Source organism: Hemicordylus capensis, chromosome 4 (genome assembly GCF_027244095.1).
Source record: "Hemicordylus capensis ecotype Gifberg chromosome 4, rHemCap1.1.pri, whole genome shotgun sequence".
Classification (NCBI taxonomy): domain Eukaryota; kingdom Metazoa; phylum Chordata; class Lepidosauria; order Squamata; family Cordylidae; genus Hemicordylus; species Hemicordylus capensis.
The window spans coordinates 65,005,259-65,032,377 of NC_069660.1; the positions used below are offsets into that span (position 1 = coordinate 65,005,259).

General features: G+C 42.4%; 1 protein-coding gene across 1 annotated transcript in view; it reads left to right on the plus strand.

The window, feature by feature from the left end:
- Positions 1–3,659: 3,659 nt before the first annotated feature.
- The window catches only part of LOC128324748 (polymeric immunoglobulin receptor-like), a 35,664-nt gene continuing 12,204 nt past the window's right edge, over positions 3,660–27,119 (plus strand). The window contains exons 1-5 of the mRNA XM_053249689.1: positions 3,660–3,781; positions 9,397–9,482; positions 17,403–17,504; positions 20,708–21,046; positions 24,664–24,978. Of these exons, the coding sequence (XP_053105664.1) occupies positions 9,464–9,482; positions 17,403–17,504; positions 20,708–21,046; positions 24,664–24,978 (775 nt within the window). The 5' untranslated portion in view covers positions 3,660–3,781; positions 9,397–9,463. The remainder of the gene's footprint in view (positions 3,782–9,396; positions 9,483–17,402; positions 17,505–20,707; positions 21,047–24,663; positions 24,979–27,119) is intronic.

A 27,119-nucleotide genomic window follows, 5' to 3' on the forward strand; every position in this document is an offset into this window, starting at 1 on the left:
TCTTGAACTGAGATGAAGCAGTTGAAATGGGGGAGTCTGCATCCATACTCCTTGAATTCAAACTTCATCTCCATCACTAGTTTTGTATTGTCCTCTGCCCCTCAGCCATCATGTGCAACTATCTGCCTCCTCCATACATGCACGTGTGTAGGACTAGCACAGAGGTACAGGCACTTGCTGTCCCAGAAGAGCAGAGCTATGTAAGCCTGGGCAAGTGCTAAACTGTACACACTGGTAAGAGTTTGGCTGTCTTGATAAGTATGAATGGGCCTTACACTACAGTTTTGCTGGGGAAAGTACAACTAGTTAATAAGCAACTAAAATGTGCAAGGGCTCACAGCATCGTTCTTTGATCAAAGGCTCAAGAGTCTGCGGCTTTTACATTTCCATAGGGCAGGAGTGGGCAAACCTGGCCCTCCAGCTGTTGCTGAACTACAACTCCCATCATCCCATCCTCATTAATTTGCCATTGGGGATGATGGGAGTTGTAGTTCAACAACAGCTGGAGGGCCAGGTTTGCCCACCCCTACCATAGGGGCAACATGGCCTAGGTTAATAAACTTTACACAGAATGATAGGTTGATACAGTGTGTCATGTTTGCAGCTATTTTTCTGTTTCATAATTGCAGGTGTTTGGAACACCCGTTAATAGGGTGTTCAGCAAGGTCTAAGATGGACAAAAGGAGACATTTCACACATTATATAATTAACCAGGGGCATAGGGTGATAACTTAAATTGGTGGTGCAGTAGAAAATATTCTGCTATATGCTTCAAAAATGGTTAATTTGAGATGCTTCATGAAATTATATCTCATCTACTCCCTTTCTTAATGCCAATGCACAGCTACTTTCTACTACAGCACAGACAAAATATTAATAAAGTGAATGCCTCTTTCAACAATAACTTACACTAATATTGTCTCAGGCTATGTTCATTAGGATTCTGCAGCCTTCACCTCAGGAACAAGGATCAGGGTTAGTAGTGTGTTTGTTTAGGGTTAGTAGTGTATTTGGACACTTTGGAGGGCGTTCATCCACTTGTGCCAGTTTGGCTCATTCGGTTTTTCCTGAAACCCAAAATACAGAGGGATGTTGATTCTGTCTTGCCTGTGTTAATGGGAAGATGGAGGCTACTGATTCCTAATGAATACATCCTGAGACGTCTTCATTTCACTCAATAATGTAAATAACTCAAAAAAATTGATACAAAGGCACCTGTATCAATCTGATACAAAGATTTTTTTTCTCAGGTAAGAAAGGACTAGATACAGCAATTAGTTTACTTCAACATGAAGCTTTTTGGATTTTTGTATAGAAACACTTTAGTCCCACATGGACTTTTTTGTGTGAAATATTATCCAGTTTTACCATATGTTTACAATGATAAATATTGCTGTAAGTGCCTTTGGGTACAGCACTTATTATTGGGTAGCAGACCGTAAAGCTTTTGAGATACAGCAATATCAGTGTTTTCCAGTTGGTATACTATTGTAAACCACCCAGAGACACAGGTTTTGGGTGGTATAGAACTATTTTAACTAAATAAATATACAGGTTAGCATAAACAGTAAGTTTTTCAGTTTTTTAGCCTACTTTCCAGTAGGCTTATGAGATTATTTGGCATTCCGTGTGTGTATCCATCCATGTGTCTGTGTGTGTGTCACCCCCATCAACTTCGCAATGCCTGGACCAATATGAACAAAATTGGGTACAGTTGTAGGGACACATAGGGACACCTCAATGGCATAGTTTGTGAAGATGCCATCCTCCCCAATTCAAGTTGGCTGATGTGTAAATATTTGAGGCACAAGTGGGCTAACTTGTAAAACGCCTAATTGATTTGAACCAGAATTGCTACAGCTGTAGCATAGAGACACCTCTATATAACATAGAGTTACCTCAATGGCATAGTTTGTGATGATGTCATCTATCCCAATTCAAGCGGGCAGAAACGTGAACATTTGAGGTGCAAGTGGACTAACTTGTTGACCATCTAACCAATTCGAACCGTATTTGGTACAGTTGTAGTGAGTGACACACAGGGAGACCTTGTGATGATGTCATCCACCCCAATTCAAGATGGTGGATGCATGAACATTTGAGGTACCAGTGGGCTAACTTGTGAACTGCCTAACCGATTTGGACCAAATTGAGTTGAGTTATAGAGATCATGAAAGGAAATTAGGCAGATTAGTTCTTACTAGAACAACTTGTAATTTCCACTTTTTAGTCCTCTATGGACTTGATGAAAAATTGTTTATTGCTTCTGTGAAAATTATCCAGGTTTCTGGCATATGCCCAGTGTTATAAAACTATTGTTGTAGGTACTTTTGGGAACCGCACCTATTATTGGCAGCATATCTTTAATTCTTTAATTACTGCTGATTTCCAGCTGGTATAGAAACTGTGCCTGAGGAAGTTGGTGTTTGAGTAGTTGTGTACCGTATTAGAATGTTATAATAAGTCGGTTCTCTTAATGAATTTTCTAGAAGTAGAGGTGGCTGTACCTATTGTATCATATAAACTTTTTGCTTGACTTGTTATAATATGTTTAATTGAGATAAGCTGCCTTTGTATCAGTTTTTTTGAATTATTTATATTAAGTACTTATTAAGTGTCTGTGGTGGATGGCATTTAGGTATTTCTTTGCCTCACTGGAATGCTGTAGTGGGCTGGTTGTTTTTACTATATCTTTTTATATCAGAGATGGTTTTACACACTGTGAGCATTGTACAAGCTTTTTGCTTGACATTGTGTAATCATGTTATTTGTTATAAGGTTCCCCTTATACTGGGAATTTTTTTGGCCACTGGTCCATGCTAGAAGTTCAGATCCTACCTTGCTGCCATTGCTGACCTGCAGTTTAAAACACCAGAGTGCCCAGAAGGTAAGGCAGCCAGGAGATGGGGAAGGGCAGCGCTATGAGGGAGGTGGGTCTGGCATCAGGCTGGGACAAAAGGTGGGAGGGAATAGAAAGGGGGCATCAGGGTGGCAAGGAGCTGGGAAGGGGCAGTGGCAGGCAGGCACAGCATGTGGGACGTGATATCTGCATTTGCCCCACCATGGTGCAGGTGCTGCTTGAGGCCGTCGGCTCACCTTGCTTCATGAGTGAGCCACTCCTGCCCAGATCTCTCTTTCATCTCTTCTCAAATGCCATCCTAGGAAATAAATTTACATTCCCCTCTATAGGGCTGGAGGAGAGAGGTTCTCCTTTCTCACCACTCTCAAATGAACTTCCTTACCTCCTGATGATTGAACCTCCTATCTTGAACTGATTCCCAAAGTTTGTATTCAGGGGTTCAGATTCAAAGTAACTGACAGTCTGATCTGCAGCAAGTCTACTCAGAAGTAAGGCCCACTATGTTGAATGGGTTACTTCCAAATAAGTCTGTAGGATGACAGTCTGAATGATTTTATGTTCAGGTCGTGTTCCTGTTCACTGAAGCAAACAATCCGTTCAAGGGTTTGGGTTCTCGATATAAAGCTTTGCATTGATTGCCCAGAGAGCTGGGGAATTTTGTTTTTGTTTATAACCACAAACCCTTCCTCTAATTTTAAATCAAGAACTTCATTATATTACTGATTTGTGGTACTAGATATATACGACTAAACTTTGAGCTTCCTGTTTAATCTGCAGCTTCTTTCAGTTGTAGTTTGCTCTAGTGACTGAAGATGGAACAGTGTGGACATTTTTAAAAAGCTGGACTGAAAGAAATTATTAGCTATATATCAACATTCAGCATTGATCTAGCATTAGCTTAAACATCAGTTGGATTTCCAGGTAAGTTATGCTACTATCAAAGGTGAAGTTTATTGCCTTGAAGATTCGAAAATGTGCATTAAATATGCATCATAAGGTAAGTCAAAGACAAAACTTTATTGTAAGGGCTCTGAGGACAAAATTAACAGTGTGAAAAGACAGCTTCTCAAACTTCAGTCTGGATTGTACTCTAGTGCTAAAGTTTGATTTTGAGATTTACCTAACTGTTGACTATATCCTGCCTGAATCCAGGTCTTGCAATAATAGATAGTGTAATGTACAATGAAACATTATAACTGCCAAGAAATGGAAATCCTTTTCTCCAGGCAAGGTACCAGGCTGGTTGTGTACATTCTAGGCAATTATCTAGACCCATTTCAAACTGGATTTAGAGCTGGCTGTAGGGTTGAGACAGCCTTGGTTGGCCTGATGGATGATCTTTACAGGGGAATCGACAGAGGGAGTGTGATTTTGCTGGTTCTTTTGGATCTCTTGGCGGTGTTCGATACCATCAACCATGATATTCTTCTGGATCACCTGGGGGAGTTAGGGATGGGGGCAATGCTTTGCAGTGGTTCCACTCCTATCTCTCAGGTAGATTCTAGATGGTGGAGTTTGGTGACAGTTGCTCCTCTAAACAGGAGCTGTTATATGGAGTCCCTCAAGGCTCCATTCTGTCACCAATGCTTTTTAATATCTGCATGAAACCACTGGATGAGGTCATCAGGTTTGGTGCTGGGTGTTATCAGTATGCTGATGATGCCCAAATGACAGCCAGCATGGAGTAGGGGTTAGAGTGCTGGACTAGGACCAAGGAGACCTGAGTTCAAATCCCCATTCAGCCATGATACTTGCTGGGTGACTTTGGGCCAGTCACTTCTCTCTCAGCCTAACCTATTTCACAGGATTGTTGTGAAGAGAAACCTAAGTATGTAGGACACCACTCTGGGCTCCTTGGAGGAAGAGTGGAATATTAAAAAATAGTTTTAAAAAATGTAAAGTTAAATCTACTTCTCCTTTTCATCTTTATCATCAAGAAATGGCATTCATCCTCTAAATGCCTGCCTACAGGCAGTAATGGGCTGGATGAGGGATAACAAATTGGAACTGAATCCAAGCAAGATGGAGGTGCTCATTGTAGGGGTTAAGAATCTGAGGGATGAGTTAGATCTCCCTGAGCTAGATGGGGTTGCATTCTCCCAGAAGGAGCAGGTACGCAGCTTGGGAGTACTCCTGGACTCAGGCCTCACCCTGGTATCTCAGGTGGAGGCTATAGCCAGGAGTGCTTTCTATCAGCTCCGGCTGATTCAACAGTTGCATTCATTCCTTGAAGAGGACAACCTCAAAACAGTGGTGCATCAGCTGGTAACCTCCAGGCTTGACTATTGCAATGTGTTGTACGTGGGGCTGCCTTTCTAAGTAGTTCAGAAACTTCAGTTAGTTCAAAATGCAGCAGCCAGATTGGTCTCTGGGGCAACCCAGAGAAACCCTATTATGCCTGTTTTGAAATAGCAAAAACAAACCATGAACAGAATGATCTAATAGGCAATTAAATAGAAATAAGATTTAATCATATAGCATACTAGACATGATATAAGATATGCCCCAAACCAGTATATATGCAATAAGCATATGACTGAAATATACTATACATAATCCAGCCAGGTAAGCAACTACAAACAGCACATATGAATGAGTGAATAAAATATACACAAACAAATGGTAAGTAGTAATCCCAGCACATTCCATCTAAAGCCTCAGGGTGACAATGGAGAAGGCCTTTTGTTGAGTAGTCATCAGCTGGGTTGGTGGAAACTGCAGATTAGGATTGCCAGGTGGCCTAATTTGCATATTATGCAAATTATGCAGCAACCAATTTGCATCTTATTTATTTATTTATTTGATAAATTTGTATACTTTCCCCTCCTTCTCTGCCCTCCCATGTGATTGGATTCAGAGTAAAATCTGGGCAATCTGGGCAGCACATCTGAAATATGTGTAAATCCGGGTGGAATTTAGCAGCAGGTAGAGGAGCCAAAATCCAGGGGCTACCCTAAATTCCAGGGAACATGGCAACCCTACTGCAGATGGACCTCCCCAGATAATATCAAAAGGCAGTGGAACTCATAAAGAAGGTGTTCTCTTAAATGCATGGAATTTGGCGTGTGTGTGTGCATCAGATTTTACTAGTAGTTCTTGCACTAGTTTGGTTTTTGCACGGCACAGCTGTTTGATCCAAACAGGCCAATTTACCTCCTAGCATGAAATGCTCATCCGTTCCTTGTTTGCTGGCCTACGTTCTCAACAGCCTTATGAGGGTGGAGCAAGAGCCCTGTCCTTGCAAGGAGCCAGGATGCTCGCTGTGAGGTGGGCAAATCCCATTGATCAGTCAGGCTGCAATTCTAATTTATTGTTGTTTAAAATTACTATTTATTTATTTATTTATTTATTTATTTATTTATTTATTTATTTATTTACATTTATATCCCACTCTTCCTCCAAGGAGCCCAGAGGCTGAGAGAGATGTGACTGGCCCAGAGTTTGAACTCGGGTCTCCCCGGTCCTAGTCCAGCACTCTAACCACTATACCATGTTAGCTCCTTTATGTCAGGGCTAGTGTTGGGAGTCAGCATCGTTGGGCAGCTGCCAAGGGTTCTCGGTGGGGTCCACTACTGATCCCCAAGTCCACCTCTTTGCTCCTAGCCTTCATTTTGTGGTGGCAGAGTGACTCTCTTGGAGTCTGCTCAGGTAGGAGGAACCCCCTGGATGGCCCTTCGCTGAGGGCCCCCTAAAAGCTGGAGCCAGTTCTGCATGCTTAAGTAAGGACTCTTATGAGTAAACAAATTAAAGTGATTACAATTAAAGCAAATTTCCACAGGAGTTAAAACTGGTGGCTGACAGGATCCACATCCCTCTGGCCATGGAATGAGGGCCACAAGCAGCCTTCGGCGTCCCTGCACTGAAGATTGCTATTGGTAGCATTTCAGGCATGGCAAATTGGGGTGTGTGGGGGGGATTTTTGCATCTCTCCCCTCCCTCTAAAAGCCTTGTATTAATATGTTCCTGCCTCAAAGAAGTAGAAAGGGCTTTGAAGGGAAGGGAGAGGTACAACATCACTCCACCTCCCACTTTGTGTTTGGTCTGTGGTGTGAAGCAGCCTTCAGTGCAAGAATGCTGAAGGCTGCTTTTGGAGCCACAGCCCTCCTTCCATCACCAGAGGGTTGTCGATCATGTCAGCCACCTGATTCAGCATCAAGGTGCCAGAATCCTAAAACTAGAAAGCAGAAATCTCTGCTAAATGAAATCTTTATCTTCGATTCTAGATACTCATATAATGGTAGTAAGACAGCTTTTGCAGTTCCCACTCTAAAACTAAGCAGGCAATCCAGATCGGGAGGCTTTCTAGGAGCTCCACATGTTGCTCTGGAGTTCTTGGAAGGAAAGATGGAATACACAGAACATAAATGGTGTTTTGAATTGGATGGTGGTGAACCCAGAAAGCATATTTCTACAAGGTAAAGATGGATGGGGAAGGGAGGAGGTGTTGTCACCAAAATTTATCCTGGGACACTTCTCCATTTTGCTACCATCGAAGCATAGCTACAGGTGTACAGGTTTTCACTGGTACTAAAGCACTTTTTCTGTTGACCTATTGGAGCAAGCTCTTCCTGCTCTGCAAGCAGGTGGTTGCAGAAAGTACTCCAGTGTTTGAAATCTAGACTTGGGAAAGGGATAGAGTAAGCTGTAGATCACGTAGGTCTATTCATGCTACAATTGCTGAAATAATGCCCAAAATGAGACCTCTAAATTACCCTTATTTTAAAATTCTAGTTTCTGTATGTTTGTCTGAGGCGATGCTATCAGGCATTTCTCTCTCACCCAATGAGTTAGAAATATATCTTCAAATGTACAGTGACAAAGCTGCAACTCTCATTTAATCATACAACGCCAGCCTGTGAGGTTTATGGAAATGCAAAATTGTCCTAACATCATGAGGCATTAACAAAATGAAAAAATTCACCAGAGCTTAGGCTAGTCAGAACTCTGATACCAGATGTTCAGTCTTCCTCTAAGAGGTAAGGCTGACATATACTATACAAATCCTTGGAGTGCCTGAAAATGCATCAGGAAGCAAAAGCTGTTGCACCTTGCAACAAAGAGCATTCCAGCATTGATCCAAAGATTCTGTAAATGATGTTGCTGCTAACTGAGGGTATGCATATAGCTGTGAGAATATTTAAGCCTCTTCCCATATTAGACCATTGAATTGTATGGGAAGTCATTGTGCCACAATGGCACTTCTCTGCAGTCAGAAGAGGCACTACTGTGGCTGTTTCCCATGTGATCTAGTGGCCTCATGCAAGAAGCCTCTTATTAAATGTATATACCTCTTTCCCACATGAAGTACCTAAAGTGATGTACAGTCTCATAAAGGAGGAGTTAAAGTAACAAGAGAACCAGCTAAATAAGATGTAAGGGCTGACCTGCAGACAAAAACAATATCAGTGCTCTCAAGAGAGCACTGGTATTGATGCTTTTGCAAGCATGGGAGGCTTTTCACCAATCTCCCTTGTTGCCAGAGGCACTCTCTGGGAGACCCAAAGGTAGAGTCCTGAGGCTTGCATGACCCTCAATGACCTGCGTCCAAGTCACATGCAGCACTTTTGCAGGCAGGAAATATTGGTGAAAATTGCCCCCTGGTTGTGAGTGCTGCATTAATCCAGAATGAAGTGTCAATGGCCACACAACACCAGCACTCCACTGGAAGCACTGATGCTGCCTTTGCCTTTATTGGCTGACATGCAGGCTATACCCACAGCAGAGCAATATCAACAGGAGAATGCCTGTCTGAACACCCCCCCCCATTCCATGGCAATATGGAACAAAATATCCTGGTTCCATTCTAGGGAACCAGACCTCCAGTTAAATGCTGATTATATCTGCCCTGATTGCAGGGTTTCTAGCAATGAGTCTGAGCTCCTCAGGACTGCTGCTGATCTCTGCCTACTGGTTGTGTGTACTACTATCTTCTTTGGCAAACAGGTTAATGGTCTTAATGAGAGCTTCCTGGGGATCAGCAGTGGACCCCACCGAAAACCCTTGGCAGCTGCCCAATGATGGTGACCCCCAACACCAACCCGACATAAAGAATAATTTAAAAGAATAATAAATTAGAATTGCAGCCTGACTGATTGATGGGACTTGCCCACCTCACAGTGAGCATCCTGGCTCCTTGCCAGGACAGGGCTCTTGTTCTACCCTCATAAGCCTTCTTTTACAAGATCCCCACCGCACGTTAAGGTCATCTGGGGAGGTCCGTCTCCAGTTGTCACCGGTTCGTTTGGTGACGACTCAGAGGCGGGCCTTCTCTGTAGCTGCTCCTGGACTGTGGAATGCACTCCCAGCAGAAATTCATAAACTTGATTCTTTGCTGTCCTTCAAGAGAGCCCTTAAAACCTATCTGTTTGGCCTGGCCTTTTAGGGTTTTTAATCAGTTTTAATTGTTTTAATACCTGGTTTTCAGGGTTTTAATTGTTTTGATAGTTTAATTGTTTTTTAAGTTGTTTTAAATTGGTATTTATATTTGTATCTCTGTTTTAATTGTTTTTAATGTTTTCTGTTTTAATTGTAAACAGCCCTGAGCCATTTCGGAAGGACGGTATATAAATCAAATCAATCAATCAATCAATCAGGCTGTTGAGAATGTGGGCCAGCAAACAAGGTATGGATGAGCTCAATCTCTGCTAGCACACACTTGTTTCACTTCCTCTCCTGTTTCTAATACTTTACAGTTTGATCCTCAAACTTCTTGTCCTTGTGCTGTTGAGTCAGCACCTGTAAACTCTCCTGTTTCTAGTGTGGCTCCTTCTGATAACATGTCTTGGCATTCAGCCAGGAGTGCCCTATCAAGGCCTTTTGAGTCACAGACTTGTTTAGATACTGTTCTCTTTCCCTCAGCTTCTGTTTCTCCTTCTCCTCATGGATCTGGGCATATTCACCCCTTTTTGCATCCGACTTTGATCTGTGCTAAATATTCCCTTCTTCTCCCTGAGTCCTCAGCTCCTTCTATTAGCTCTCTTTTCCCTGATTATTGTTTGGTCTCTGAGGAGCTGCCTGGGATGAACTCCCAGGATGATTCCTATTCTTTTTCCTCTGTTATTTCTGCAATTTCTTATCTTCATTCCTTATCACCTGGTCTGTCTCCTCCTCTTTTCTCTTAGCTCTTTCTGCTGAATTTGTTATTTTTCTCTACTTGTATTCTGATTCTGTTTATAGAGTTTTTATTTTCTTTTGTTGTGTAAGTTACGTTTTTATTTCTTTTTTTCTATTTTGTTTTTCTTTCTTAGGCTCCCTGGCAAGGTGTGGGTGCCTTTTGGAGCTATCTGGGGTGGGTGATTTGGGGCAGCCTATACCCACAGTGTCAGGATTCAGGAGATATGGCGTGAGGAGGCTGCTTAGCCAGCTTAGGGGTAGCAATTTGTGTCAGGTTTCTGCTTCCAATCTTCCTTCCTTTTCCCTGGGACCAGGTAACCAGATTGTTGGTTCTCCAAAACCTCTTCCTTTTTTGATCTTATTATGGAGGAACAGACCGACCTGGTTTGTATTGTGGAAACCTGGCTGGGTCATGATGGTGAAGTTGCCTTATCTGAGATCTGCCCACCATGTTTCCATTTGTTCCATCAGCCCTGGTCCTTGGCCAGGGAGGCGGAGTGGCAGTGATTTATAGGGGAAATCTCACATTGATTAGGGGCCCTGCCCTGCAGGCAGCAGGTTGTGAGTGCCTTTTCATGATGTTGGGTCTTGTGTACCAGCGGCCCCTCTGCCCAGCCTGAGCCTTCCTGAGTTTCTTGACCTTGCTGCAGGCCTGCTGGTTGTGAACCCCAGATTTGTGATTCTGGGGGAATTCAACCTGTTGTCCTGGGTGATGGTTCGATGATGGCCTAGGATTTCATGGCCTCCATGGCAGCCATGGGCTTATTGCAACTTATCTCTGGCCAGTTACAGCCTTTTCCCGACCGGCAGGCCCTGGCAACAGTCAATCATGCCTTTGTGTTACCTCTTGTTTGGATTACTGTAATGCTCTCTACCTAGGGTTGCCTTTGAAAATGATCTGAAAGCTTCAACTAGTCCAGAATGCAGTGGCCCACTTCTTTATGAGTGGCTGTAGATTTTACAGTGTCACACCTCTTTTACGGTTGCTGCACTGGTTGCTTGTTCACTTCCGGGTCAAATTCAAAGTGCTGGTTCTCACCTATAAAGCCTTTATGGGCTCAGCACCTGTATATCTCCGGGATCGCCTCTCTCGGCCGGTTGTATCCTGGCCTATGAGGTCTTCTCAGTTGGCCCTCCTTAGTGTTCTGGGTCCTGATGTAGTGCGTGGTGCCCATAGGAGGCCCTTCTTTGTGGCCGCCCCTCTTCTTTGGAACACTCTCCCCTGCCCCAGATTCATTCAGCTCCCTCCCTGGCTGCTTTTAAGGCCCTTCTGAAGACCCACCTGTTTCATCAGGCATTTGCCCTCTCATTTTCATCCTCGCACTTCCTTAGATCCTATTAGCAATTTAGTTGGGCTATGTCTGGCCCAGATGGCCAATAAATTAGATTTATTTATTTTGAATGGAGCTGACCCTGGGGATTGCCCTGGACAATTTTCCTTCTGGTCTGTGGTTAAGGTTTCTACCATTGATTATCAAACTCTTTGCAGCTAAAGTACACCCACAGCTTACATATGGTGCACAATTGGGCCCTTTCTGCAATTTTTCACCTCTGGAGGCCATACAGACAAAATTTCTTAGATCCATCTTCCAGGTCCCAAATAGTGTCTCAAATGCCGCTATTAGACGGGAGGCAGGCCTCTATACTTTGGAATCGGTTTATTGGAAATGTACTTTCCTATTCTGGTTAAAATTGAAGTTCTCACAAGTGGGATTAGTCCCTCTTATTATGACTGACCCCTTTGATTCGAGATGGAAACGGTCGCTTAAAATAAAATCTCAACTTTATGGGATCCCACTTGAAGAACTTGTTAGGATGGGCTCTACTACAGCTATGAAGGTTATTAAACAGTGAATAATTGATACTGACCTACAGGTTGAAGCCTCCAAAATATCTAGAGGTTTGTATATAGGTAACCAGCTCTACAATCTTAAGCCTGCTGATTACCTAAGTAACATAACTTTTCTTAAATTTAGGCGTGCCTTGACCCTTGCACGTCTTAATGTTCTTCCAACATCTGTGCTTAAGGGAAGGTTCAAGGGGATTCCTTATGTTTTGCGCCTCTGCCCTTGTGGCTCAGGTGCTATTGAGTCGACTGCACATTTTATTCTTCACTGTGACCTCTACAGGGATGCCCGTTTAGATTTTATCTCACCCTTGTTGAAGTCTTTTCCTGGCCGCTCAGATGACTTTTATCTTGATTTATTACTGTCTAAATTTGATAGTATGAGTACTAACTCTGTGGCCAAGTTTTGTTACATTGCATGTAAGTTGCGTATTACTATTTTATGATGTCTTATTCTCTTTTTCCTTTTTGCTTGTGTTTTGTTCTGGTCATTGATCGAAATAAAAGCTGATTCTGATTCTCTACCATTGATTATCTAATGGTATCACGTGACTTGGTCACGAGGGTAATGGATTTTAAAATGGCACCAAGACCAGAGAGTGACCATCTTCCACTCATTTGTTTTGCAGCTTTGCAGGCCACTTCCTTAAACACTCCATGAGCACACATTTGAATGCAACTGTTGAACCTGGGCTGCTTAAAGTTAAGTGGAACTGGCAGCTAAACCAAGTGGTTACTGATTGGTTCAACTCAGAGCATGGTGATGCGTTCCGCACTAAGCTCTTAGGAGAGTTAGGGAACTCTTCTTCCATGCTCAGTGCTTATGTTGCACTTATTCAGAATTGAAAACCACTTCTGTCTAGACCTGGTCTCGCTCACTCTAAATCTAAGACCAGTTCCATAAGGAAGTGGTTTGATCAGAACTTTGTGATTGCTAAGAGAGATCTTGTCTCCCTCTTTGCCTTTTTTAAAGCCAACCCATCTATGCTGTTGAAATTAGAAGTGTTGAAGAGAAAGAGAGCTTATAAGGCTCTTTTGAGGAAAAAGAAAAGAGCTGCCATACATGAAAATTGGACAACCCTTATTAGAACTGTCAAGAATAAGGATTCTGTGGGCTTCTGGAAGTTGACTTCCACTTGTGCTAATTCCTCCTCCAGTTATATGGCTAGCTCAATAGCAGCTGAGGGAATCTCATTTCTTTTCTCTCTATAGTGACCAGTGTACGCACACTCAGTTGGATTTACCAGTTGATTCCACTCCTCAATGCCCCCCGTAATGTCTCAAGAAACCAAACAACTGATTCTTCAACTAAAGAGTGGGAAGGCCCCTGGCAATGATTTCATCCTTTCCGATCTACTAAAATCTAACACTGATTGGTGGGCCCCAGTTCTGGCCTGTCTATTCACATATATCGATCAGATGGCCCAAATTCCACATGATTGGAGTCTCGCTATCATAGTTCCCATTTTCAAAAAAGGAAGCAGAGAGGATCCAGCTAATTATAGGCCAATAAGCCTTCTTAATATAATCAGCAAATCATACGCCAAACATCTCTGTATAAAACTATGCAATTGGTTAGAACAAGAGGGCTTTCTGGAGGAAGAACAAACTGGCTCTAGGTATGGTAGATCAGTTATGGATCATTGCCGAATTCTGCAGTATTTAGCTGACAAACATGTTTGTTCTGACAAAGGATCTCTTTTTGCAGCCTTTGTTGACTTTAAAGCTGCCTTCGATTCTATCTCTAGAGGCCTCTTATGATCAAAACTTTCAAATTCATCAATCGATAAGCAGCTGTTATTATTAATCTACAAACCACATGAGAATATCACTCTCCCTGTCTGATTCATCCTGTCTGATTCATCCACAGGGCCAATTATCTAATTCAGTTCCAACTTCTAAAGGCGTGAGGCAGGGTTGTATATTGGCACCTTTTCTATTTAACATTTATATTAACGCACTAATTAAACAGCTCCAGAGTTTGGACATCCATGCTTCAAAACTTGCTGACAAAAGGTTATCAATACTTCTATATGCTGATGGCACAGTGATCCTTTTGCAGACCAGGATAGGTCTTAAGAGAGCCTTGGGGGCCTTGGCTCTCCATTGCCGGGAGGGGCATTTGGTTATCAATTACTCCAAAACTAAAATTGTCTGTTTTAACAACAGAGTTAAGAATTTCACTTGGTCACTGAATTGAGCAAGTGAAACGTATTAAATATCTTGGAGTGGTTTTTCAGTACAATGGTAGGAATCTGCACATGTCAGAGTGGTCTCTGACATGGCACAAAGAAGTGTAGCAGCTGTACTGCGGTTCCACTGTACTCAGGGTGGTGGCTATGTCCCTGCTGCTATTAAACTATATATAGCCAAATCTATGATACAACTTTTATATGGTGCCCAGTTAGGCCCCTATACCATTTTTGTCACTCTAGAAAGGATCCAGTCAGGCTTCCTGGGAGCTCTTTTTTCTGTACCTAGGTGCACTGCTAATGTGGTGATTTGCCAGGAGGCTAGTTTATTAAAGGTAGAAACTAGGGTTTGGCTGTTAATCATTTATTATTGGCCAAAACTTCATCTTCAACCAGTAGGACTTATACTCAAATTTTTATTGGTCATGCCTCAGCCGCCTTGGTGTCTGAAGATAGGCAATAAACTTCTTCTCCTTGGATTAGCTCCAGACTCTTTACTTGAAATGGGCCTTGTGAGAGCAAAAAACATGGTCTGTCACGGAATGAATGATATTGAGTTGCAGAATGAGGTGGCTTGTCTGCCTGCATTCTATAGATCATTAAAGATTGGGTCGGGTTTTTCCCCTGTACCATATCTGACATCTATTACTTTTTCTAAATTCTGCTGTGCCTTCTCGAGAGCCCATTTTAATGCTTTCCCCTCAGCTTTGCTTACTGGGAGGTTTCAACATCTACCCATGGAGGCTAGGCTTTCTCCTTGCAGCTCCGCTGAAATCAAAACTATTGCTCATATTTTATTGTACCGTAGTTTCTATTGGGATTTTAGGCACTGTCTGATTCTACCCTTATTGACTAGATTCCCTGGACAACCTGATGATTTTTTAGTTATATTTTTACTTGCAGATAATGATTCTTTTATTTTGTTTATACCGTGGTGAAATTTTGTTATATAGTCACTAGGGTGTGTAGCTCTTTGACTGATTCAAAGGGGAGCTCGGATTGTGATGACGATTTGGTACCGTTCTAATTGCTATTGTGATATTGTCTGTTTGTCTGATATTTGTTTTTTTGCTATTGCAACCTTTGTAATTTCTGGCTTTATTTTTGGTCAATGACCATAAATAAATAAACTAACTAAATAATAGTAATAATAATAATAATAGAAATCACCATCAGCCAATTACAAAAAGCAGCTTTACTGGGAACAGCCTATATTCTGTGACGATATCTATAACAACTGACAATAAAATACAGCCATCCCAGGTCCTTGGGAAGGACTTGATGTCTGGATAAAACAAACCAGTCAATAACACCTGTCTGACTGTGTAAACAAGAAATAATAATTGATATTGGTATTGTTGTTGTTCACCACCTAGAGTCTTTGGAAAAGGCGGTATATAAGAAAAATAATGGACAATTGACCATTCTTGTAGCTGCATGCATATGATTTTCTGTACCAGCTGTGCTGCTAGCAGAAGAAGGGGACATAGTAGAGAGGTAAAACACCTGCTTTGCAAGCAGAAGGTTAAAGGTTCAGTTTCTAGTACTTCCATGTAGGGCTGGAAATGACCTCCTGTCTGAAACCTTGGAGAGCCTCTGTTAGTCTGTGTGGGCAGCATGGACCGATTAGATGGACCGATTATCTCACCCAGTAAAAGGTAGCTTCCTATGTGACTTTTATTCCTGGGTGATACACTGGCGCCAAACAGCAACATCAGTCCTGTATTTCTCCATTGATTTCTATGTCCAGCTCGCACTTCTGCTCCAGGGAACCTTTAAAAATTACTTCTTCAATGCAAACCAAGATATGCAAGGAGTCATTCTTTTGTTTTTACTTAGATCTATGGGCCAATCTAGATGTGGTAGGGCAGCCATTTTGTTTACTACCATGTTTACTAAATGCACAGAGTATGTATCAGCGTATTATTTGTCAGGGTACAAGGGTAAAGGGAGTTGGATCCCTCTTCTCCTACCTTATCTCACCATTCTCCATCTTATCAAGCACCTCACTCCCTAGACTGACTAACTTTTAGTATTGGAACTGGGAGAAAATTCCCTGAAGAAGAAATGGCTTCAACTCCCTTTACCTGCATGCACCATAGACCTCAGTCTACATCCCCAGCTTTAAATGCGATTGAGACAGGAATATGAAGAACAACCATAGCTTCCCCATCACATCTAGTTTGGCCTCCTATGGAGGAGTTCCAGATGGCTTAAAATACCCAGTGTTTAAATACCCAGTGTTTTGTCAGTTTGATAATATGTAATTGTTTGTTGTTTTCTAACCTTCTGCCTTCATCCCTTCAGATTAAAGAAAGCAGTGTCTGCCCAAGACATTATATTGCCTGACGTGGGGTGGGCACAGAAAGATAAAGGGTTTGGGGGGGCAGTATCTGTGCCCTACATGTTAGATTTCTGAAAAAGAAATGAGGGGCAAGTGGGTGTGCAAATATCTGAGGGGAAACACCCACTACTCCCCACTCCCTGGAGCTGTCCTTGCTTTCTATTAAAATCACACCCCCAATTCCTTCCTTTCTCTTACATATCTGCTCTTTAATTCATTTTCTGTTAAATTGTTTCCCTTTAGTGCAGTGGTGCAATTTATGCCTGAGGACAATTGTAGCTGGGGATGATGGGAGTTGTAGTTCAACAACATCTGGAAAGCTAAGGTTGGCTGCCCCTGCCTTAGTGGAACAAATGTGAAATTAAAGGCTTTCATTTGATTCTCTTCCTAATGCACATGCAAGGATACAAAGCAAGTCCACTTACCTACACACTTGTAAAGGAACTTGCTTAGTATTCTTACATTTGTATAGAAAGAGAAGGGTGACAAATATCCCCAAACCTGCTTCATGGCAGGGCTAGACTTGCAAATAAGTTGGTCTATAAATGTCTACTTCTCCATTATGGACATGTTGGTGAAATTCAGCTGATGCTTCATCTCTTGAGCAGACACTTGAAGCAGTGACCTCTTAAAATATAACACACCATTTTTTAAAAAGGAAATAGTTAACTCAGTTGGGGAAGTGGTTTTGTTTACTGACAGACCCAGTGCTCACAGTCTGATGCATGAACATTAGCTCTATTCAAAGTCACAACTGCTGACAAAGTTACACAGAAGATCTAAAAAAAAAAAAAAAAAAGGAAAATCATGAAATGGAGTTGTGTTAAAGTCAAATGGTCTTTTGGGAAATTCCTATAGGAAAGCTGATTATTTTTGCAGAAAAGACTTCATTGTTTGCTTTATAGTTCATACATAAATGTCAGACAATTGTGTTTCATGGATGATTCACTGCCTTGGACTATAGAATTTGATGTCACATTTGCTTTTTTACTCCTTCCAACCTCAAATACAGATGAAATGATCAAAATCCCTTCATGTGCTTATCAGGTTTTTCAAGGATATTTGGTGTCCCAGCTTGCCTTTTCTTTCGGAATAAAAACATGGTGATGAAGATGGCCACTTGTATTCTTTTGCTTATTTTGCTACATGGTGAGTAGCCAAAAGACACAAATTTCGGGTGTGAATCAATTACAATGAATCAGCATGGACAACCAATATTTAATAAAGGCTCACTTGGATCTCCTTAGGATTAGGCTACAATAGTAGTGTAATTTGATTCCAACTGAATACAGTAGATAATACACATATGTACCACAGTTATGAGAAATATCTTTCAAGCAACATTGACTTGCTTCATGCTCTATTGCTTTTTACCTTGTGCAGTTCTGACTGGCTACCACTGGGGCAGCTGGAGCTTTCCCAGACAGCAGGCTTTACTGTGGGTTTGCTGCAAGTTCGAAGTTGCCCCAAAAAACCAACACAAAAAGTGGATTTTTTTTACCCCGGATATAAATTGGGCTACCCTATAACACGCAGTGAAAAACCCAAATTGTGTGTGATAACTTGCAGGGACTTACCTCCCTCATACCTTGCAGGGCCTTTGGGGTAAATTTGGCCAATACGTGAATGCGCCCCTTCCATTTTGGAGGAGGTGTGAACTAAAAGCTGGGTGTGAAAAACTTCCTGGAGTAAATGACTGGTGGCTAAAGATTAAATGTGCTTTCTTTGCTATTCTAGCCACATTTTAGATCTCTTTAATTGCTTGGTGGCAAACTTACCGGAGTGGGTTGGATCCATTCCCTATCCACAGTGGGACTTGAATAGCTGTGAGGGCAAAACTGTCCAGATCCAGCTTCTGGATACCATCTTGCCATTTCTGGGTTAGCCACTAAATCCATTCTCCTTGAAGGCAGCCTTTGATATGTTTGAAAAATGCTATTGTTACTGAAGAAAATCTGTATGTAGATGTAGTGGATTATAGTCTTTGTCTCAGAGCAAGCTCACATGAGGGGAAAGAAAAATACTGTAACATCACTGCTGAGCATTCTGGCGAAGGCTACTCCTAAAACTCTTCTTTATTGTAGGTAGATTCAAAAATGGCTGCCACCACCATCCCTCTTTATTACAGAGCTTGAATCTCCCTGGACTTGGGGTGGAATCCTAGGGAAAACTCTCTTTTGCTATTGGAAAAGTACACCAAAGTCCTCCATGTGCAAGCCTACACATGGTGAGAAAACTGAAAGCTGTTGACCACCTGAGGCATTTTTGCACCAGAGGAGGGAAAAACCATCCCACCCCACCCCTTTTCTGAGTTAAAAATCCACATGGAGAGGCTTGTAACATAAAAGAGCAAAAAGAAAAACAGTTTTATTCAAATGCTACAGACTGTGTCCATCTGAGAATTTCTCAGCTTTTAGTTACAGAGAAAAATACTCAGTAGGTTACAAGATAACTTCAAAAAGCACCCCGAGTGATATTGGGGTTGCGCATTTTAAAAATCATGGTTACCCAGTTGCAAGGAACAGGTATGTAGGGAAATACAAAAGCACAATTTAAAGCTTACAGACTGGCAATGCCCTGACTGGATGGGCGAAGGCTAGTGTTTCTGATTATAGTTACGTTACAGATAAGTGATAATAGACCCGTATCAGGTATATACAAAACACACACCAAAGAAACAGAAAGTCTAACACAAAATCTGACAAAACAAACTTTCCCTAGACTTAACTTATTTTGTCTTGAACTCACCAAACCCTGGATAAGAATTCAAGCCCCTGCAGTTCTATCTTCCAAGAGCTGCAGCCATCTTCCCTGGCCACATGTGTTCTTCTCTGCACTTCCATCCCAGCTTCATATCACAAAGAAATCCTACTTCCTCCCAATGGCTCTCTAGGTCCCACCCACCTGGTGTGCTGACTGGCTGAGCCCTGGAATTCACCAGCCTGTCAGTCAGGACAGGGTTCACTTCCAGTTAACTCTTTAGGGGAGGGGTGGCTGATCACTACAGCAGGCTTTTCCAGAAAACAAGTTGTCCAGAAATTTTTTACGAAACAAAATTTGCCAAATATATGTTAACTTCTGTTCTAAGAATGTGTTCCCTTTCAAATGACTGAAGAACGTTAATCTACTGATCCTGTACCTGTTGACAACTGCTGGAACCAGCATAGTGTGAACGGGTCTGAATAACACAAACTGTCGCACTTCAGAGGCCACACCTTGCACCTCAGCCACACCCCCAATGAAAGACATCAGGTGTGGTTTGCTCGCAAAAAGGGCCACATGCCCCATTTGCAGTAAAATCTGATCAGTGCTGCATTCACAGTGTGGCCGGAGCAACTCTCTCCTGCCACACTGTGAACATGGCACTGGCTGGATTTTATTCGCAAGCAGGGGGCACAGCCCCATTTGCGAGCAAACCATGCCCCCTGCATCTAATGTCAGATGCAGACATGACGTATGGGGTGTGGCTAGGGGGGCCATGGTGGCGGGCTGTACCCAGGCCACCACTGGCCTCCCTCCACACCTGCTGATGACTGACTGACTTACTGGCTGACATTCTGATCAATGCAGACTTCACACTGCATGAAAAAGCTACGGTGCAGTTAAAGAGTTATGGAGTAACGCAGCAGCACCAGAGCTTGCAAGCAAGAGAGACAAATTTCTCTGATTGTTCCTGTGTCACCAGACAACATGTCTCCTAGGTCTGCCCACAAGGGGCAGGCCTTGCTGCAGGATGGTGGTAGACATTTGGTACTTTGGCAGTATCTCATTTGCAAAGATCCATAGGAAATATTTCCCATGGATCTTGACATTTTAGTAGGATTCATGAGAATTACAATCTCTTTTGATATTTAACATCATGATGCTGTTGTGAACATGTGTAGCAGCATCTCAGGTACACAAATGTATCAGAACTACAGTTCTCATGATTACTGACAGCCCTAATAGGTGCCATGGCAGTGCCTAAGGCCTAATGGAGACCTAAGATCAATGAGACCTCTCAGTAAGTTTGGCGAAAAAGAGATGAGGGTCACTGGGTCAGAGAAGGCTAGTGTCAGGGCTAACCTGTTATAAGCCAGGGCCAAATGCTGGGCACAGTTCATGATAAGCTTGGAGGTTCCAACTTGGAGAAGTTGGTTTCCAATATCCCCATTCCAAACCTCAGCACCATCATTACTTGTTACTCCCCAAAACTAAACTAAGTTGAAAACATAAATAAATATGCCTTTGATTCATAGTCCCACAAATTATGAAGGCTTAATTTGATTCATTTATTTGATAGCATCTTGGGCAAGATGAAATGATACACTGTGAGTGCGGGCTGAATAAAAAATTTCCCCTTTTCACTATAGTTTCAGGAAACATATATGGGCCAAGGATGCAGATAAGTCATGTTGGGGAATCGGTCACAATCAAATGCTACTATTCAACCACCACAGTCAATAAACATGACAGAAAATATTGGTGCAAGGAATCGCACAACCTTCGCAACTGCCAGACTATAATTTCCACTAATCACTTCACTCTTCAAGACTATGAAGGAAGAGTATCAATGAAGGACATTCCTCAAAAAGGGATTTTGCAGGTGACAATGACACAGCTGAAGAAGGAGGATTCCAGAAATTACCGATGTGGCATTGGCAAAACAAATTATGGCTTACATGCTGGAGTGAATTTAACTGTTTTGGAAGGTAGGCAACCTGAGGGAACTTTCTTTAAAGTGTAAGAAAAAGCAACTGTAGGGCCATTTTATAACACATCATAGACTCATTCTGGATGTTTCCTTGCTAAATTGGGCAAAGAGGCACCTTTTAAATGTGGCGATTCTCTTTATTTAGCAGGGGGAGAGTAAGTGGCCCTATCCACCCCAGCACAGTACCGAAAGTGACTGTTGCTGATGTCTATCTTGTGTTTCTTTTTAGATTGTGATCCATCTTATTTATGTATTTATTATATATCTGTGTAAACTGCTTTGGAAACTTTTGTTCGAAAACAGTATATAAATATTTGTTGTAGTAAACAAAGTTGTATGGCATGGTTGTTGTTAGTAACAGTTAAACTACTATTCAGTAATTTAGTCAGACTGTCCGCCAGTGTGCTGTTCTAAAGACTGATTTATTTAATCATATTTATATACCACCTGATATATCTTTCTAGGTGGTATACATAATCCAAGTTACAATATAAAAGTAAAATAGACAAAACAGTTTCACTAAATAAACAATTTCATGGAGTAAAATAATTAAACAGTTTAAAATTAGTTCTAATTAAAAGTCTGAGAAAACAGGTTTGTCTTAAGGATCTTTTAAAAGCAACCAGAGATGGAGAACCTCTTATTTTGACAAGAAGTGCATTCCAAAGCCCTGGAGCAGCCATAGAGAAGGCCTGGCTCTGACTCACCACCAGATAAGCCGGTGGCAACCATAAGTGGACCTCCCCAGCTGATCTTAATAGGTGGCAGGGTTCATGACAAAGAAGGCGGCCTCTTAAATACCCTGGACCTAAGCCATCCAGGGCTTTATAGGTAATGACCAGGAATGTTTCCACACAGGGCTGTTACTACAAATCTTTGGAAGAGAGTGTGTGCATTCATACACCAGCCAAGCTTACCCCATAGTCCATTCAAGATATTTGGAAGCACCCCACAGGTGCTTCCAAAGAATTCCAAATAATTTGGGCTTTGTCTTCCGAATTCTAGCTTATCTCAATGTATTTCCGGGGTTTTAAAATCCTTGTTTTTTAGTGAGTTTTCCTGAAAATATTTCCTAAAAATATTTGCATCTTTCCTACAAATAGAGCGAGGCACTGACGTTAACTGACTATTAACACGATAAGAGAATCATTAACATAAGAGCTGCCTTGCCTAGGTGTGAGAAGAGTGGAAAAACCACTTCTCAGGAAACAAACTCTTTGAAAGTTGTAGTTACAAAACCTCTGTGTATGTTCAAGTTGAATTTTTTGAACAATATTAGTCTGCTTGCTTAAGGTTTCTGTTGGTTAAAAAAGAGGTTTTACCAACAAATTGATGAAAAGCCCACCACGCATGTGTGTGAAAAAACGGGGGAATACTGTTAGCGTATACAAATGCTCCCATTCTAGGACACGAGGTTTGGAAGGCAACATTGTGTTCCTCCCCATGGAGCTCACACTAGTGGTGTGCATGGAACTGGCTGGTCCGGTTCTGTTCGAGTCCAGATCGGACCCGAACTGTACCAGGCCAGTTCAGTCTGGCACCCCCTCAAACTCCCCCGCCCCGGTTCAGTTCAGTCCAGGGGGATTGTGAACAATTTTTAAAATAAAAATAATAATTAATTGTTTTTAACTTACCCCCTTCGGGGGAGTTGTTGGAGGCGGTGGCGTGGTGGTGGTGTCCATGGAGGTTCCCTCTCCCCCCACGGCCTCACTTTATGCCACCACCGGCCGTTCGACTGGCTCTTCAGCCCACTTGGTGCCTCTCCCCTCCCCCCCCCGCGTGGTGACCATTTTGAAGGTGGTCATTTGGTGGCCATTTTACTCAGAAGTTAAATTGATTGAGAAGTAACTCTCACTTATTAAACAGTAAATGTACTTAAGAGAAGAACCATAATGATTTAGGAAATAGTTGCAACTCTATTCTTTCACTTACTTTGGAAGAATTAAAAGAGAGATTTTAGGCAGATGCTCCACGTAGTTCTGCAAATGCATTCAGGCTTAGGTCTAGATTTTCTGGTTCGGGGAAAAAAAAATCAGCAGAGAGGGTGATTTTTGTCCAGAAAACAGTTTGAGGACAGGGCTAAACCTTCTTAGTGCTGTAACCCTGCCCCCTCTTCTCCTAGTGGGGGGGGGAACATTGAGATGCCTGCCTATAGATCTCCCATATTGCATGTAATTTGGCCCTTTGGTCCAGATTCTCTGGTTTGGATTTTTACAAAATTCTATGATAATGGGACTCAAGAAGTTAGTTCTGAACACTCCCGGGCAGAATTCTGGGATGATGCCACAATAGGTCTCTAATTTTGCTTTTGTCTGATCATTCTCCTTCAATCTTCAATAAATACATATTTTTAAAATCTGAGATGTTTCCAATGTGAAGCTAAGGTCTAAAGATGATTTTTTCTACTTGAATTACCACCTTGCCCCCCGCAAAGAACAAATAATCTGTGTAGGGAAAAATGGGTAAAGTTTCCACTGAATAGTTGAAGTCACAAGGCAATATGATTTAGTTCCCCCACCTGCCCACTCCACCTTCTGGACTGTCCTAAGGTGTCTTGTTAAAGTTTTTTGAGCATATTTGATTGGTATGCCCTTGGTTTCTTCTCTGCTTCAAGAAAAATGCTTTAATTACCTGCGTTTAATTCCCCCCTTCTATATATAATTTTCTAAGGCGTACCCATGGCCAATCCTGTGTGTGGCAGCTCTCGTGAGAGTTCGCAAGCAGAAACACCTGATTGGGCAGTGGGGATTCAATATGCAGATAGTGGGGAGGAGCCTGTGAGAGCAGAAGTACTATGGTGATTGGGCAGTGGGGATTCCATATGCAGATAGGGAGGAGAAGCCTGTGATGGTTAAAGTCAGTTGGAATGCAACTGTTACTGGTCGGAAGATGTTCCTGATTGAAGAGGAGAGGAATATATATATATATAGGGCAGGGTCTGTGAAGAGAGGGGTCGTGAAGGAGGAAAGAACCCTTTCAGAAGAAAGAGGCTGCTATTGTGTGAATTAGATGAGGAAACAAGATGAACAAGATCTGTTAACTCAGAGAGAGAGAAAGAGAGAGAGAGAGAGAAGAAGGGAGGGGAAGGAAATCAGAAGGGAAGAGTGAGTGGAGGAGAGAGAAAGAGAGAAAAAGAAGGGAGGGGAAGAGAGAAAGAAGGAAGGGTGAGGGATGGGCCTGAGCCTGTCAGCAGCCTTAGGGGAATGAGTGGCCATGGTGGCGGCAGCAAGGAAGGACCCAGTCAACTACTGCTGCTGTTTGGGACCACCAAGGCCATTGGTGGAGGGAGACAGGCAGGCAAGGGATGGGCCCAGACTGAGGGGAATGAGCGGCCATGGTGGTGGCAGCAGCAAGGAAGGGCCCTGTCAACCGCTGCTGCTGCTGCTCCTGTGGGGAGCAGCAGCAGCATCTGTACTAGCACGCAGATGCTCTGGGCAGGTTAAGCTAATATAATATATATTTTGATTGTCTGGAATATTGATTTTATGATATGATAATATAATTTTAAGATTACAAGAAACATATTCATGATTCTTTTAAAAATTATTTTAAAACTGGCAAAAACGTATAAATAGAAACAGTAGTAAGACACTGTGGTCTGTTTTCTCTAAACAGGTCCTAATCTGCTTAAATCACCTGAAATTTTGTGGGGGAAGTTAGGAGGATCAATGACAGTACATTGTCCATCTGAAAGTGCTGAGCCAAGCAGGAGGAAGTCCCTGTGCAAACTAAGGAGATTCGACTGTTCTCCCCTACCCTATTCAAACAGGATCACGGCTGAACAGCATGAAAGCTATTTGTCTGAAAATAGCTCGGGAAATTTCAGTGTCATCATAAATGGACTGAGAAAAGAAGACTCGGGAATGTACAAGTGTGGAACAGGAACACTTGATTCAAGTTCAAGAATCATTCAATTGCAAGTTGTAGAGGGTAAGCACAGAAAGTACATTACAGAATCATAAATGTGAACTCTACAAAAAATCACAAAGGAGAAGAAAAGCACGCCAAAGAGGAGAAACTCTTTCTTTTACCCTGCATCTTAACTCTTCCATTCCTAAGCTCCTTAGAGCAGACTGTGGCTTTATGCTCCCTCAGCCACTCCTATGCTTGACCAGGAAGTGTTCAGCTTGAGCCAAGAAGATTCAGCAATGACTGTCTACTCCCCATAGGTGATTGTACATCAGGACAAGTGTTCGGGGAGCTGCCCACAATTGGCTCCACCCAGCATTACCTGTCCTGCCTAGTGCCCCTGCCCCCCTGCCTCCAGTCCCAGGAACCATCAACCACCACTGCATTGTGGATGGGCTATGAAGGAATAAGTTATCTATAAGAATTAGGGTGAGGTACTAGGTGAAGGTACCTAATGCCACCTAATGGTGCAGCAGGAAGTAACTTGCTTAGGGAACAAGAGGTTGCCGGTTCAAATCCCCGCTGGTATGTTTCCCAGGCTATGGGAAACACCTATATTGGGCAGCAGCGACATAGGAATATGCTGAAAGGCATCATCTCATACTGAGCAGGAGATGGCAATGGTAAACTCCTCCTGTATTCTACAAAAGAAAACCATATGGCTCTGTGGTCACCAGGAGTTGACATCGACTTGATGGCACAAATTTACTAGGAGAAACCTTGGAAAAGAAGATAGGCAATTGGGGATAGAGAATCGAGGAAAAGAATAGAATATCGGAGGCAAGCTGTCAAGGAATATAACCTGATGAGAGGGGATAGAGAGCTCAAGATTAGAGGGAATAGACAGTGGAGAAGAGAGAGAACAAACAGTAAGAGCTGCTGGCTAAGAAGGATCAGAGGTTAATGAGAACAATTAAGAAGGAGGATTTAGGGAATAAACTAAACTGATTATATCACACTTACCAACAATAGTTGACATCCAGCCCATTGTGCATCATGAAAATATGTCCCTCAGGGGGATTTATATTCAGAAGGAAAGGGGGATTGTAAAAAACTTTCCCTTCCTCCACTTATGTGCCAGCACAGCAGTAGTCTAGAACTCAGTACTGCTGCACTCACACAGTGCTAGTCTGGATGTCAGACAGTGTTATTTAATTAACAGGTTCAGTTCCTGGCACCTCTAGGCAGAGCTGGGGAAAAGCTCTCTCTGAAACCCTATATAGCTACTGCTATAGTCAATACTGAGCTAGATGGACCAACCATCTGACTCAGTATAAAGCAGCTTCATATGTACCAACATGAATTATAGTAGAAAAGGTAGGGGAGCCTTTAATGAAATCCAGAAGTGTGATCATCAAACTCCCTCCAATTTTAGTTAAATCATGGCCCTGCAGCCTTTTAAACAATTAAGGGAACGTTTTCACAAAAGATAAGGGCTGTAATGTGAGTACTGCCTTATACCTACATCCCTCAGGATAGTAATGTTACCAAATTGCTAGGCCCATGGGTGAGCATTGGCATTTGCGGCATCACACCACCCAGAGAATCTGAATACAGGAAAGCCTTTTTATTAATGAAACAGAGAGAGAGAAAAGGAAACATCAAAAGGAACAGGTTTCTCTAAAGAAACAAAAAGGGTAAAAAAAAACACCCCAACTTCAAACTTTTCTACTAGTTCTAAATCACTGGCATTATAACATAGAAAATGGCTCCAAAACATAGAACATTTCTGAGCTAGGCTCTAATACTTGCACCTTCAGGTGGATGAAAATTCTCCAAGAATGACTGCAAATCTGATATTTTTCATCAGAAGAAACCCAACCCCCTAGAAATCCTAGAAAAGCGAGGGTTGGCTTCTGGGACATTGGTTCACTTTGACCCTCTCAAAGGAGCCTTTACACTGTGACGACAGTCACTCACTGTCTTTCTGCAGTGTAAATTACCTCAAGGGATTGCCTTTAAATTATCCAAAGGCTTGGCATTAGAAAACTTGTGAACTGAGGCTTGGCTTCAGGGCTAAAGTGGAGAAGAAGCTCATCTGCCTTTAATTCCCAAGGCCACGGGCAGCCTTTCATGAGGCAATGTGATGTACTCATCAGGTGACAGATTACTGGGGCTCCTGTAGAGTGATGAGATGCCCCTGGCCAATGCCAATAGACGGC